The sequence below is a fragment of the Heteronotia binoei genome, chromosome 9 (assembly GCF_032191835.1).
Source record: "Heteronotia binoei isolate CCM8104 ecotype False Entrance Well chromosome 9, APGP_CSIRO_Hbin_v1, whole genome shotgun sequence".
NCBI classification, from domain to species: Eukaryota; Metazoa; Chordata; class Lepidosauria; order Squamata; family Gekkonidae; genus Heteronotia; species Heteronotia binoei.
Window position 1 is genome coordinate 61,844,173 of NC_083231.1, and position 14,686 is coordinate 61,858,858.

General features: G+C 39.3%; 1 protein-coding gene across 1 annotated transcript in view; it reads left to right on the top strand.

Moving 5' to 3' along the window:
* FREM3 (FRAS1 related extracellular matrix 3) overlaps positions 1-14,686 on the top strand; it is a 142,317-nt gene that overhangs the window by 88,251 nt on the left and 39,380 nt on the right. Inside the window, exons 7-10 of the mRNA XM_060246706.1 lie at positions 7,703-7,852; positions 10,134-10,343; positions 11,519-11,716; positions 13,904-14,068. Of these exons, the coding sequence (XP_060102689.1) occupies positions 7,703-7,852; positions 10,134-10,343; positions 11,519-11,716; positions 13,904-14,068 (723 nt within the window). The remainder of the gene's footprint in view (positions 1-7,702; positions 7,853-10,133; positions 10,344-11,518; positions 11,717-13,903; positions 14,069-14,686) is intronic.

The window sequence follows — 14,686 nt, forward strand, 5'->3', positions numbered from 1 at the left end:
CGGACTAGTTGGTGCGAAATCCGCGCAGACGCTGCACGGTGAAGAGGGACATCACTCCGGGGTAAGCCCTGTGCAAAAACGCCCATAATGTATTCAGTATTCAAAAAACTGGTCTTTTCTGCTCTATAGCTCATCCACAGATGTAAGTTCACTCACTCACTCAGAAAGAAGAAATGCTCCTAATTAGTATTCAGGTGTCTTCTTTAAAGTTCTGTCTTAGACATTCAGGGAAGCAGCTTAATACTATGTTTATTTTTATGGTACAGAACCAGAACTGCTGGAAATTTTTTGTATTCATCTTATTGCATATTGATTTATTTGCTAGATTTATATCCCACCCTCCCTGCAAGCAGGCTTACCAGAGCTTGGTGAAGAGTTGAAATAAAAGCATATGAGGCTCTTCTCTGTCGTGACTCACATTCTGAGGCTTTGCACCTCACCATATACTCACTCTCTCTCTCACACACACACACACACACACATCACAACCACAAAGTTTCATTCAACCTGTTGTCTGTGTGGTTGGATTATTTAGGCACAGCTCTGACCACACTGGATCTATTATCAACATGGCTGGGAGAACACTGAGAAGGTGCTATTGTCTGGACTCATGCAGACAACTTAGCAGTCTGTAGACACAGTACAAGTAGTTAATTTTAAAGATAGCAATCTTTTTAATTAGGGATGCCAAGGGTAGAAACATTTTCTTAAGAGAGAAGTCCTGTGAATAATATTTGGCATTCCATTCAGTATGCAGCTTCATTTTTTGACTGGGCTTATTTTTTATGCAAGTACTTTTATGTATATAGAACCCCGTGGCGCAGAGTGGTAAAGCTGCAGTACTGCAGTCTGAACTCTCTGCTCACGACCTGAGTTCGATCCCGGCAGGAGCTGGTTTCAGGTAGCCGGCTCAGGTTGACTCAGCCTTCCATTCTTCTGAGGTGGGTAAAATGAGTACCCAGCTTGCTGGGGAAGGCAATGGCAAACCACCCCATAAAAATTCTGCTGTGAAAATGTTGTGAAAGCAACATCACCCCAGAGTTGGAAACGACTGGTGCTTGCACAGAGGACTGCCTTAACTTTTTTTTTTAATTGTATGTACCACAACTACTCTCTGTTTGTGTCCTATGGTGATATGGATTGCATTATATCTATAGTGGTCTTTGGACGAGATGTGACTCTAAACTCTGTTTCTTCTGTGACACCATGGAATTTAAGTAGTGTGATAACACTATACCAATATAGCACTTCAGTGCTACAGTGGCACCATTGAGATGTGAAATGTGAAATTTTCCCTTGTGAGGTAAGCCTCACTATCTTGTTTATGTTAAAATCATATAATTGATAATATGGAAGAGAACATAATTATATTGGTTTTGGGGAGATTATTTTAGTTTTAAACATCATCGTCCATCTGCAGACAATTCTTTACAGTGAATGGTAGTACAAATTTGGGGAGTGGCTATCACTGGAAGACCTGCCTTAGAGTGAAATCAGGATCTGGCTGTATGCCTACATATATTTATATAAATATATTTATTCTAAGATGTATTTATGGCATGGATCTTAATTGCCGAGGATGCACAAACAAAAATACGTGCAGCATAAATACCTCTCAGCATATGTGCATAGCAACAGAAACATGAGCATATTTATATCCCTACAGCTGTTCACTGCAATTTACAATATGGGTTACAAACTGCTTATCATCAGTGTTTGGAAGTAGCAATGCATGTGGCCAGTATACAGCCCCACAGTTAGGGAAAATAAAATATCCTTTGTGGGAGGCAGCAGTTTCCAGTGACTGCTCCCTCCCAGTGCAATACACTTAAATCCCCTTCCCAGTTTTGTTTCTCAGGGTCAGTAGAACAGCATAGTGGGCAGCCTGCAGTGGAACGGGCTATTGGCAGAAGCCTCTCTCTCCTCTTAAGAAAACTTAGGTATCTGTAAATATAGGAATGAGGGTGAATGCAAGTCTGTATGATTAAAAAATTGAATTCTTCATTGTACATTTAACTAATAAACAGAATACTAAATCTTGCTGACTTGGTTCACTTGGAAGTAAGCAAAAAACCCCAGTGAAATAACCTGGAAGTGATTTTTCACCTAAGTTGTCTCTAGCACTGTGAAAATAATAAATTCACACAGACACATAACTTTTATTTTGGCATGTCACAACAGGAATCACAGATATGCCAGTAAAGTGTGATAGCTGCTGTTAGACATCAGGTAATTGCTTTTAGTCCTTCAAGACATGATGAATCCTTGGTGAACGTAAAGAGCAATTCCCCCCCCCCCACTCCATTAGTGAGAGAACTGGACTACCAGAATCTGCTCACAGTTTGATTTGTAATGACTTCAATGCCTGGAAGAAAATCTGTCCATTTAAAAGTGGTATAATAAAAGAGAGAGCAGAGGAGCTGTTCCTGGAAATTTGTCCCAGCAGTAGAGCCAAGCCTTTCCTTTTCCCTCTAGTGCTGTTTCGCTTTACCAGGCAGATGGTTCTGCAAGATCCTGATTATTCTGACACCACTCCAAGAAAGCAGAGGGTTAGACAGTACTCTACAGAGGATGGTTCAGAGAACCTTCTGCATTTTATCTTGACCATCTCTGGTAACAATAATACGATGACATTGGACAGCCCTACTGATCTGTGAGCCCTGCTCTGTTTTGTGTCTAGGCACCAGCAATTGTTTTGAGTCTCCTCCCAGTGACGGTCTGCTCTTCTGGCTTGCCCAACTGTTGGAGGGGTTCTTTTGAACTTCCCCTTCAATGCACTACTATCAGCTGGTGGAGTTTGGAATTTCCTGCCAATAGGGCCAGCAGTCCTAGCTTCCCTTCTGTATCACCAATTAAAGGCTCTGCCTGGTGCCTCCTACCAGCCAGCAATTTGGGGGATGCCTTAATATACTCTGGGGGAATTAGCAATCTAGCAACCAACTGCCTCTCTTCTCCTGGTGTTTGTTTTGAATAGAATGTTTAAATTAAATTTAATTAATATAGAGAACATTTACCAGCATTTAAAATGGAAGGGGGGATTAAAAGACACATTCTTTGCAGAGTAATGGACTGAGAAAAGGATACAAAGAAACAGTTGTAAACACAGAATCCTCTGTCCCTCAGCTTTGTACACGCTCTAACTGGTCTTGTTCTTTTTGTTCTTTAAAATTAGAAGCTGTGATAATGTAAAAATTTCCATTACCTTGGACTCTTTGTCTGGGCATCCAGCCTTTGTCTGCTTGACATGGCGTTGGTGGCTATCAAGATGAAGCCTACGTGAGAGAGTTCTTTGCTCCAGATGGAATCAGCCAAAAGTCAGCTAAAATTCTCCCTCCATTCCAAGGAATGTTACCTACCATCCTTCTGCGGGACAAATCTTTTTTCCTGGGATTGCCAGGAATGTCTTGCTTAGCCTCCTTCAAAAAACCCAAACCTCAAAATAAATTTATTTTCTTTGCATAATGTAAACTGTGTATTAGTATGGCAAGTGATATGTTAGTATGACAGATCCATTCATTTCAGTGGAGTGGATCCTACAAAGATAATAAGTGATAGATTTTATTTAAGAGATCTGGAGTTTGCTGTTTTATTTTTGAGTTTAACTAAAATTGTAAACCACCTTGAACCACAATAAAAGGAGGGGTATACATAGTTTAATAAACTAACACAATAGAGGCTGTGTAAAAATACAGGGGTATCAAAAAGGAAATGTCAGTCCATCAAGATATTTTCAGAGGGTAGTTGTGTTGGTCTGTAGTAGAACAGTTAGATTCAAGTTCAGTAGCACCTTAGTGAGCAACAAGATTTTTGGGGTATAAGTTTCCGAGAATCAAAGCTCCGTTTGTCAGATACAAGTAGGATTGGAGATGTAGTCTTTATATCCCACTCAGAAGGTGGAAGAGGTAAGTCAGGATGCAGAGGTACAATGCATGTTGTAAACAGCTTGACTAGAGGGGAGGGAAAATCCTTAGGGGCAGAACATTAACATCTGTAGTGAGAAGAATCCTATGATGTAGTGAAAAAAGAATTCTATTCAGCTCTGGGAGGGTCCTATTATTCTCAATTGTGAATGAACTCACATTCACCAATTTCACTGAACAAGTTCAGGACAATGGACATATGATTCTTCACGTCTACTCATATCTGATGAAGGGAGCTTTTGACTCTCAAAAACTTATACCCCAAAAATTGTGTTTGCTTGCTAAGATGCTACTAGGCTTGAATCTAACTGTTCAGTCCATCAAGGCACTTCACAAGAGCAATGAATGGGGAGGGGGTGTAATGTAAAAAGATACTACACAGGTGAGAAGCAAGCAAGGACAAATGCATCCAAGACTGTCTTCTTCAGTTCTTGTAGCATAGATGTATTTTAGCTCAACTGATCTGGCAGTCCTGTACTCCCATTCTTTGGGGTAAGGTTGCCAGGTTCGATTCAGGAAATATCTGGGAGCTTTGGGGGTAGAACCAGAAGACTTTCCCATTCTCAAAATAAATAAAAATACAGCAGTGCAGTTCCCCTGAGTACAGTCTTCATTTCCTCATCCTCTTTTTTTGCCTATCCTGGCAGCAGCACTTCCACTTAATGAAAGTGAAATTTGTCATACTCCGACAAGTCCCATTGTTAGGCTTTGGAAGCATTTTCAAGCATGTCTTTTTAAAGGGATATGCACACACCCTCACAAAATAAATAGAGTTTGCAAGCTCACCCTTTTGTAATCTCACTGGGGCAATTTACATACGGGAGTTGCTGAATGTAACTATCTGCTGTATTTCAACCAGTTTCTTCAGACAGGAATGGGAATGGAGAGCAGCCTAGGAGGTGGAGTTTTCCTCCATCCCATAATCAAGTTCTAGCTCACTCTTTCTTATCCATTTTGCTATAGAAACAGCTTCTGGAGTGAATGCAAAACAGAGGGACTTTGCTGTCTGCCTTTCTTACAGCTTCACAGGTGGTTCTGCCTGCTTACCCTGCCCTGTGCTTTCCTGCTGCTGAGATTTAAAGGCACACACACATTTCAAAATACAACACAGTTGCATCTTCTAAGCCTACCAAGGTTTAAAGGCACATCCTGGCTGTTGGGGTGGGGCTTTCTCCCTCCAGCCAGCTGACTGGTGGTAGGGAGGAGCCTACAAAACTAGGGTATCCCCCACTGGGGACTGGCAACCTACCTTGGGTATGGGTATATTCCACAAATGGCAGTGCCTCTTGTGTGGATCCAAAGGAAATACAATATGAAATTCCATGCTCCCAAGATTTATACTATTGGGTACAATGACCATCTGTTCCCTTTCTGTGGAAAAGATTTAGGGGGTTTTCTTTCTGGGTTTTTTTTTGGGGGGGGGTAGGAAGTTGCCTTCCAAGATGGTTCACGTTTGCTAGACACCCTGGTCTTGTTGAGACTGTTGTGAAGTTTGGGCCATTGTATTATGCTCAAAAGCTATGTTCAGTAGGCGATTGTTCAGAAGTTTCAGCTAGCCAGCAGTGGAAAGGCTGCTGATGGGTTCTAATTATTGTGATCCTATCTCACCAGCAATCTACACTGAAAACTTTTTTACTTCCAAGCCTAAATCAAAATAGTGTCGATGTCCTTGAAAGCCCTACAGCCCAATAGGAGTCTGCCTGAGAATTTTCTGCAGAGGTCACCCCCCCCCCCCAAAACTTTCAGAGGACCTTTTTCACATTGACAACTTGACTATGGAACTTCGTTTTCAGTATTAAGCACCAAGTTAAAATAATTTTATTCACATAGGTTTTTTGCTAAATATAATAGTGGTTTTTCTTACTAAATATTTCTTTGTTGCTCTTATAATTACCTGTTCTAATTGCTGTCACTGCTAAGTATTATTTTAAAACTTAAATGATTTTATGTGAAAGCTGTCTTAGAAATCTTGAGTGGAGCAGTCGGGTATATTTTTTATTGAGAAAGTAATTTAATGTATAGGAATCTGTACATGTCTGTACATTTTATGAGCTGCATTGAGAGTCTCAGTGGCATTATATCATGGAATATAATTTTTTTAAATTAACTCTAAAAGCAATGTATTCATTGTGTTATACCAAGACTAAAAAATTGATAGTGAAGATATTCTGCTTCCTCAAGCCATGCTAATTAATGTACCACAAACTCCTAAATTAGTGCTACTTTCAGTCAGTCTTGTGATGTGTGATCTCTCACACTAAACAAAGGGGTGACTAGTTAAGCCCATTTTAACTATGACCTTTTCCTTGATCTTATCTGTAAGACTTTAGGATGCTCTGCATTAAAAGATAAGGTCAGTTTTTCACTTTGGGGAATCGAGGATGATTAAACCTTTAAAACACTGTGTGTATAGTAAATAAAGGGCTATATTTTGGCAACATATTTGTTAATTGTAAAAATAATTGTTTTAAAAGATTAGTTCATTCTGTTTTCTTAAATGGCATGATCCTATTGTTTTAATATATTTAAAAAAACTTGAAAGAGATTATCCTAAAGTCTTTGCCATATTCATTTCTAAGGGGGATTCAAATTTTAGATCTTTTCCCTTCAAATTTTAGATCATTTCCTTGAAATTGCTATGGTGTTTGTTAGTAAATTAAATTAATTATTTCCATAAACAAATCAAAAAAGCTAAGATGCTCATGGAATTATAAGATGTCTCATATCTTACTTCCTTATTTGCAGTCTTTTATTATGTAATGTATGCATTTTCAGTAATTTAACAAATATGTAATTCATGACTTGGTTTTGCAGATGCAATGTTTGATCGCCTCAGTGTTCATTGTTTCTTTTGAAATTGTCTGTGTTTCCTCTAATAATTGTATTAATTTATTTTTATTTCATATCTGTGTTGTATAACTGTATGTTGTATGGGTATAGTTGTATAGAGTGGCAGGATATTAATGTTCAAAATACAATAAGGTAAGACCCAACTATCCCTTAGGAACATTTATGTGATGGCAAACCATAGTTAGCTGTTAAGTTAGCTACTTAACTCTGTGTAGTTCTTACACCTATTAAAAAGCATGAGGAGAACTGAGGAACTCAGTATGAATGTGTGTGTAAACACACACATACAAATACACTTTGTGTTGGATCCAACCAGTTTTTCAGCTGTTGAACAAAGGGGAAACTGTGCTGGGAAACCATGCACAGAAGCCATGTGGGATGGAGGCTGTAGTAAGAAGGGAATTGAGCAAGACTGAGTAATAAAGCTGGCTGGATTCAACCCATAAAATAGCCAAAATCCAAATTTTGCACCAAAAAACCTTAGCAGAAAAGTACAGGAATTTTATGAAATTGAACAAATGTTTATAACCTGCAGGCTACATCAATAATAAGAAAGGAAACAAAATGTTTGTTGTGGAAGGAGGGGTAATCATAGATTAGGAAGCAGTATTATCTATCTTCTGAATATGAAAAAATCTCTATGGAAACTTGACAGTATATCCTATCATTTCTGAAGTGCAGAGTGAACTTCCTGCCTTGTTCATAATAATCTGTAGGCCTGTAAATATCTTTGGTAGTTAAAAGATAAATCTGAGACACCAATGAAGTCAAATAGCCTCCAGTTCCTGCACTGTATCATAAAGAATATGGATAATCAGCTAACCTTACTGGAAAATTTATTTGCTTGCAGAGATACCTGGAATTAATCCCTCATATACAAAGAAGTGCCTAACAGCTCTATACTTTCTCCTTCTTTTATATACTTTCTCCAGAACCTTCTTTTTACTTTGGTGACATGGAATATCATGTGGCTGAGAGTGCTGGTTATGTGGAAGTTCGTGTTTGGAGAACTGGTACAGACTTAACCAAAGCAGCGACTGTCACAGTGCGTTCCAGAAAAACAGAGCCAGTATCTGCAGAAGGTGAATTATCCAAGTAGAGCTCCTGATGTATTTTTACTATATGTCAGTCCTTACTCTTTACCCCTTGCAGAGGACACTTTAAGGTTCTATCCAAGTCTTGACCCACATTTAGAATGTGCATTTGTTCAAAAAACTTAGATCACAGAGTTTTGCAGGAAGCAAAAATCAACACCAGTGTTCAATAAATAGCCCTTAAAACATTCCCCCCAGTCCTGTCCTTGAGACTCTACAGCATGTGCCATTCTGTGAAGTCCTGTAGGAGGAAACGAAGGGGGGATCTCTTTTACTTTGAAGGTGGGATTTAGTTTTGACTGCTTCCTGTGATACCCCAATCTCTAACTGCCCTCTCAGTTTTAGATTTAGTGTTGAAGCTCTCGCTTTGTGTTTTCTCCTAAAGATATTATTGATTTAACTTCAACAATTACTACGTGTCAGTTTATGAGATTGTTGGCTAAACTGCTACAGTGAGGAGCTGGAAGAAGGAATGGGAAAATATACAGATGAGGAAAAAAGGAAGAGGAAAGGTGGACTGAATAGAGCTGAGTGGAGGGGTGAAGCCTGGGAAGGGTGGGATTTGAGGATGGAGCTCATATTATAGAGGGTTCTAATATTGTAGAGTCCAATTGTAATTCTTGAAAATCTTCAGGCCCCGCTTGGAGGTTGGCAATTCTAGGATTGAATGTTGTGGCTCTGAAAACAAGAGGGCTGAAAGGAAGTGTTGAATATGTAGCAACTCAAGGAAAGAGTGGGAGGAAGAAACAGGATTAAATAAAGTAAGGATTAGTGAAAACAGAATGAAGTAGGCTTCCCAACCCTCCCGCCCTGGCGGGGGACCCCAGGATTTCCACCCTCTTCTCCCGCTCCCCCAAAAAACGGAAGCAGGGGGAGGGGGGAAACGGCGCCAGGGAGCATGGCGAGCCGCCGCATCCTGGAGCGGGCGAGGCCGCCATACCGCTGCCGCCCCCTCCCTGCCCACCGCAGCTGCTCCTCCGAGATGAGCCCAGGCTGAGCCCATCTCGGAGGAGCAGCCAAGAGGCGGCAGCAGTGCAGGGGAGGGCAAGGCAGGCCAGGAGCATGGCGAGCCGCAAATTCGGGCCCTTCTAGGACCCAGACTCACGGCTCGCCACGCCCCCGGCCTGCCTCCACCCCCCTCCGATTCCACCCCAGAGGCAGAGCGGAGCGGGTGAGGCCGCCACGCTGCTTCCGCCTCTTCTCAGGCTGAGCCCATCTCGGAGGAGCAGCCACGGCAAGCAGAGAAGAGGTGGCAGCGGCGCGGCAGCCTCACCCGCTCCGAGACAGGGCGGCTCGCCACACTCCCCGGTGCCGTTTCCCCCCCTCCCCCTAGCTCCACCCCAGTGTCTCCTGCCTCCACCCCCAAAGTCTCCTGGCTCCACCCCCAAAGTCCCCAGATATTTCTGGGGTTGGACTTGGGAACCCTAGAATGAAGAAACAATTAAGGTTTTAATTGGGTCATTTATATATGCTTCAGTCATTCATGTGCAATTTTATTTGGAAGCTTTCAGCACATATGCCTGTAACCTGTTGGTAGGAGATGGTGTGGTAGATTTAGAATAGACTTTCCAGAAATTATTATGAACTTCTGTTTATCTAGATTGTGACAGGATGTTATTTTATGGTATTTACACTGGCCATAAAGATTAATGAGCTATCAAATAAAAACACAATATGTATTTTTTTCAAAAATATAATCGTTTTTCTAGTTTAAAAGGGGGAGGGACCCTGATTTGAGAGTACTATAGCATATATGATGATGATATTGGATTTTTATCCCACCCTATATCCTGAATTTCAGAGTCTCAGAGCGGTCACAATCTCTTTTACCACCCCCCCACACACAACAGACACCTTGTGAAGTAGGTGGGGTGAGAGAGCTCTTACAGCAGCTGCCCTTTCAAGGACAATTCCTTTGAGAGCTATGGCTGACCCAAGGCCATACCAACAACTGCAAGTGGAGGAGTTCTCCCAGATAAGAGTCCGCACACTTAACCACTACATATATATGGAATTCATGTAAATTCTTATATGAAATAACTTTATGAAATAATTTCATTGTGTGTGATCTGACTATAATTCTGGTTCTTTTGGCCGTTCCTGACAATTAATGCTTATTTTGGGGGTATTTGTCATTAACTTTCTTTAATAAAACAGATAAATTCAGTGACACACATTCAAAACAAATTATATTGAGATGAAAAGAAGAAATGTCCTGATGTTTTGAACATGTCCCACAAATAATTGAATAGCCTCTCTTTTTGTATAGCTGGAGTTGATTATGTTGGCATCAGCCGAAACCTTGACTTTGCTCCTGGTGTGAATATGCAGACTTTCCGTGTCACCATCTTGGATGATTTAGGACAGCCTGTCCTTGAGGGCCCAGAAAAGTTTGAACTTGTTCTCCGAATGCCCATGAATGCTGTTCTTGGGGAGCCAAGTAAAACTACCATCTTCATCAATGATACCATTTCTGATAGTATGTGTTAACATTTTAATTTCTATTGATGTATACACAGAGTCCATGCATGTGGAGTTTGTAAGCTGTACATAATGGGGACACTGGGGTCATTCATCTGGCTCTAAGCTTGTCTCTGGCAGTTCTTAGGATCTTTGTGCAGTTTCCCCCCACCCCTTTGTATTGTTTTATTTTTCATTTCTTGGTTTTGAGATGTGTAGAGTCAGTTGGGTCAGTTTGTAGGGTGTAATCAATAATTCCATGTGTATCTGTAATATCATCTTGAACCATAATACGGAGTTTTACCCCAAGGGAGTGTAGTACCTTTTTGAGTTTCCTAATGAGTTCCTGATTACTTGTGTCAACCATTTTTTGAAAACTTTAAGGGACTTTTCACATAGTTTTTAGAAGAGTATTTTCTCAGTGTTTTTTCAAGTTGTCCCATCTTACCTAGATGTTCACCTTCTTTTGAGGTTGTAATTTTAATAGTTATTTTAGGTGTAAAAAGGCAGTGGTGTGTAATCAACTATTTGCAGACTTCATGAAGCAGAACTTTTCCACCTCCTTCTGCTTGAACCCATAATGAGGTTCACAAATGTTTGTTTCTTGGGTCCAGGAGACCCTCAGGAACAACGTACGGGGGAAGGTGGGATCTTCAGTGGGAAGGGGAATTGGCAGAGATCAACACCTTTTCTATGTGGGAATGCTATTCCATCAGAGAAAGTGCATGATTGAGTAGACTCCACTATGTTTAGATAATTATTGTATTCAGTTAGATTCAGGCAGGTAGCCATGTTAGTCTGAAGCAACAGAACAAAGTCTGAGTCAGAATTAAGCTTTGTTGGACTTAAAGGTGCCACTGGATTCAAACTTTGTTCTGTTGTATTCAGTGAAAAGGATTTGACTTTTTAAAAAATGTGTAGATTTAAACCTTTTTCCTTCTTTATTACCTTTTGTCAGGGAAGAAGTTCCATATTTTTACTTCTGAATTTAACTAGCACTTCTCTCCATATACATACCACTGTAACTGTACAGATGAATTCAAATACACAGTTTTCCATTCTAAATATAAGAGAAAAGTAATGTGTCTTACTATGGAATTAGTGTAATTTAAATAAAATTAGTGAATCTGAAAAACATCAAAATTATAGTAAAATGTTTCAGGTATTAAGTTTTTTTTTTAATTATTTTTGTAGTACCAAAAGTACAGTTTAAGGAAACTTTATATACAGTGAATGAAAAGGATGAGCAACTAGTGGCTATAATTTATCGTAGTGGTGATGTTAACTATAAATCTACAGTCCGCTGCTATACTCGTCAAGGTTCTGCGCAAGTCATGATAGACTATGAAGAGAGACCAAACACAGATGATTCTATAGTAGTATTTCTCCCAGGTAAGATCTGCTTTTTTAAAAAGGAGTTTCTCAAGCAAGCATGCAATTGTATTGTCAGAACTTCTTATGAGAGGATGTCTTTTGATTTATAATTGAGTGCCAAAGAATCTTCATGTGGCATCATATAATGTACATTTTTAAAAAAAATTCAGCAGAAATAAGAAAAGAGTCTTCAAATAAGATATCAGAATTTAATTTCTAAGGTTTTACTTTCAGTTCACTTATTCATTCTCATGCATCATTATAATTAGTGTTATCTTGAAAGCATATAAAAAGGCAGGCCAGATAATTTTAAAGAATTGCTTTTGCATTCCATAATAGTAAGGAGTGTTCTCCAAAAAAGGGGTGGGCACACAGCCAGGCATTTGAAGGCATTTTCCAAACAGCCTCTATCGAGGTCTTACTTCAATTCACCTTATTTTAAAGATTTTAATATATGAAGCTGCCATGTACTGTCAGCAGAGCATTAGTCCATCTAGCTCAGAATGGTCTACTTTGACAGATGGTCTCTTGGCAGATGAAAATCAGTAGTTCTGCAGAAAAATGTCTTCTTATGCTAGTTCTTGTCATTTTTTCAGTCACTTTAAGTACTTACTATAGTTGTTATAGACAGATATGGGCATCTACCTCCAGTTTTGTGGAAATGTTCGACCACTGCCCAGTAACATGTGGATTCCTCATAATTTCAGAACATACATAATACAACATTTTCCTAAGCCTCAGGCCTTGAATTCAGCAGGAGCTCACAGGAACACAGCTCCTGAACCTTTCTGATGGCTCCCCCTTCTCCTCTCCACCTTGTCCATTGAATAATAGGTGCAGCTGCATAACAATCTCTGGATGAACTCCACCACCTATTTTTCTACAAAATGATCCCTGCTAAGTCTTATTAAGTCCATATGATTTCCTCTATAAGTGATAGCACATATGTTTTAAACAGATTTTCAAAATATGTTTTTGTGTATCATATTCAAGAATATAAAGCAGATGTTTAGTGTAGAAGGCTTTTCCCTCCTGATAAGCTGCTGCACCAATTCTGACATGTTTTGCAAACTGGAGGCTTATTGGAAAATCCTCCTTTCCCAACATGGCCGTATTGTGCAGGCTTTTTGATCCATATTTTGACATCAGTTTCCACAACTGGATATGTTGATATTTGGATACTGACTCATCTGCAATCCCATACACTATACTACAAGCACATGCACACCCATTGGTTTCCTCATAATAAAATTTGTCATTACAGACTAGAAGAAATAAATCTCCCCCCCATATTCATCATCTTGAAAATGCGTAATTATTCAGTGCTCTGTAATCCCTGGCATTCTGACTATGTTGATGGGAGGGGGGCATTGTGTTCCTTTCCCCCTCCTCCCCGTAGCTCCTACCCCAATCCTTCATTAGTCTGTGATGGTCCCCAGCACTCTAGGGATCAGAAGGGACTGCCTCATCCATCAGCACCTTCAGCTTCTGGATCACTGGATCCAACTCATTATGTAGTTTTACAGTAGTAATGGTTATTTGATTTATATTCCGCCGAAGCAGGCTCAGGGCGGCTCACAACCAGTAAAATCACAGTAACATTTCAACACATAATACATCAAAATTAGAATTAAAAACTAAAATATTAAAACAGTCAGGTGCTAATATCGTTTGATGCCATTTCATAGATTAATAGACTGTAGGTGAGTATCTTAGAAAGAATTACAGAGAATACAAATTACTTATTAAACACAAATATAACAGCCAGTACATAAAAACCAAAGCTTTAAGAAAAATGAGCATGCGTGTGTGCAGGTTGTGTTCTTGTGTAGATGAAGTTGTCTCTTTTTGGAAGATCAGCATTCCCCCCCCCCCCCAAAAAAAAAAGTTCAGTAGAAGTTATTATCGTGTTCAATTTTCAACATTTATGCTTTGGGATTAGCATAGATACACAGTGTACCAAATCAAAAGGAATGTATATATGTAGTCCCCCCCCCAAAAAATTATTTATTTATTTTATTATTTATATCCTGCTAAGGAGGCGCTGGGCATTTATGGATTATTCTATCTATAGTCTAGCAACCCCAGGTCTACATTCACTATTAACAATTTCATTATGTATTGAATTTGTAATTTGGATGCTGGAATTAAATTGTAGGTGTGCCAAACAATTTTTTTTTCAGATTTTTTTTTTGCCTCCTGCAGGAGAGATTGAAAAACCTTGCATAGTGATCCTAGAAGATGATGCCATCTATGAGGAGGAGGAAGAGTTTAGGCTAGTGCTTGGAACACCGAAAAGCACTTCTACATTTGGTGCCGCCATTGGGGAGCAAAAAGAAACACTGGTGAAGATTAAAGATGAAGAAGACAGTAAGTTTACAAGACACTTTGACATTCTTTCCACTGTGGAAATAGCATTAGTTTGTTTGTTTCAGTGTTCTGCACCAAAGTACCCTTTTTCTAGCATTTTATTATTTACACATTTAAAAATAAGTAAATCAATAGTACAGTCATTTTAAGAAGAAGAATTTTCTGTCTCCTGAGCTAGCAACTGGTTAGACAGCGCTAATAGTTTTAAAATTGATAAGTAAATTATGGTTTTATATGTTTTATTGAATTGTTTTTATGATGTTGTAAGCCGCCCTGAGTCTGCTTGCGGAGAGGGCGGGATATAAATGTAAAGTAATAAATAAATAAATAATTTCTTCTTCTCTGGCTCCTTACTTTTTAAATCTCCTTCCCATCCTCCTGTCTTATAACAGTACATTGTGTAACTAAAAACTGTAACAGTAGAAAAGTAAAAGTAGTTAAAATCAAAAGGCATTCTTAAAACATCATTTGTTGTAGTATTTCTGCTTCTTAGTACTTCTTTTTATTGGTAATAAAAGTTTATTTACATTATTTATAGACTGCCTTTCTCTCTGGGACTCAAGGTGATTACACAGAGTGAGTCAATACAATCAAGATGGGACATTCAATAAACAATGA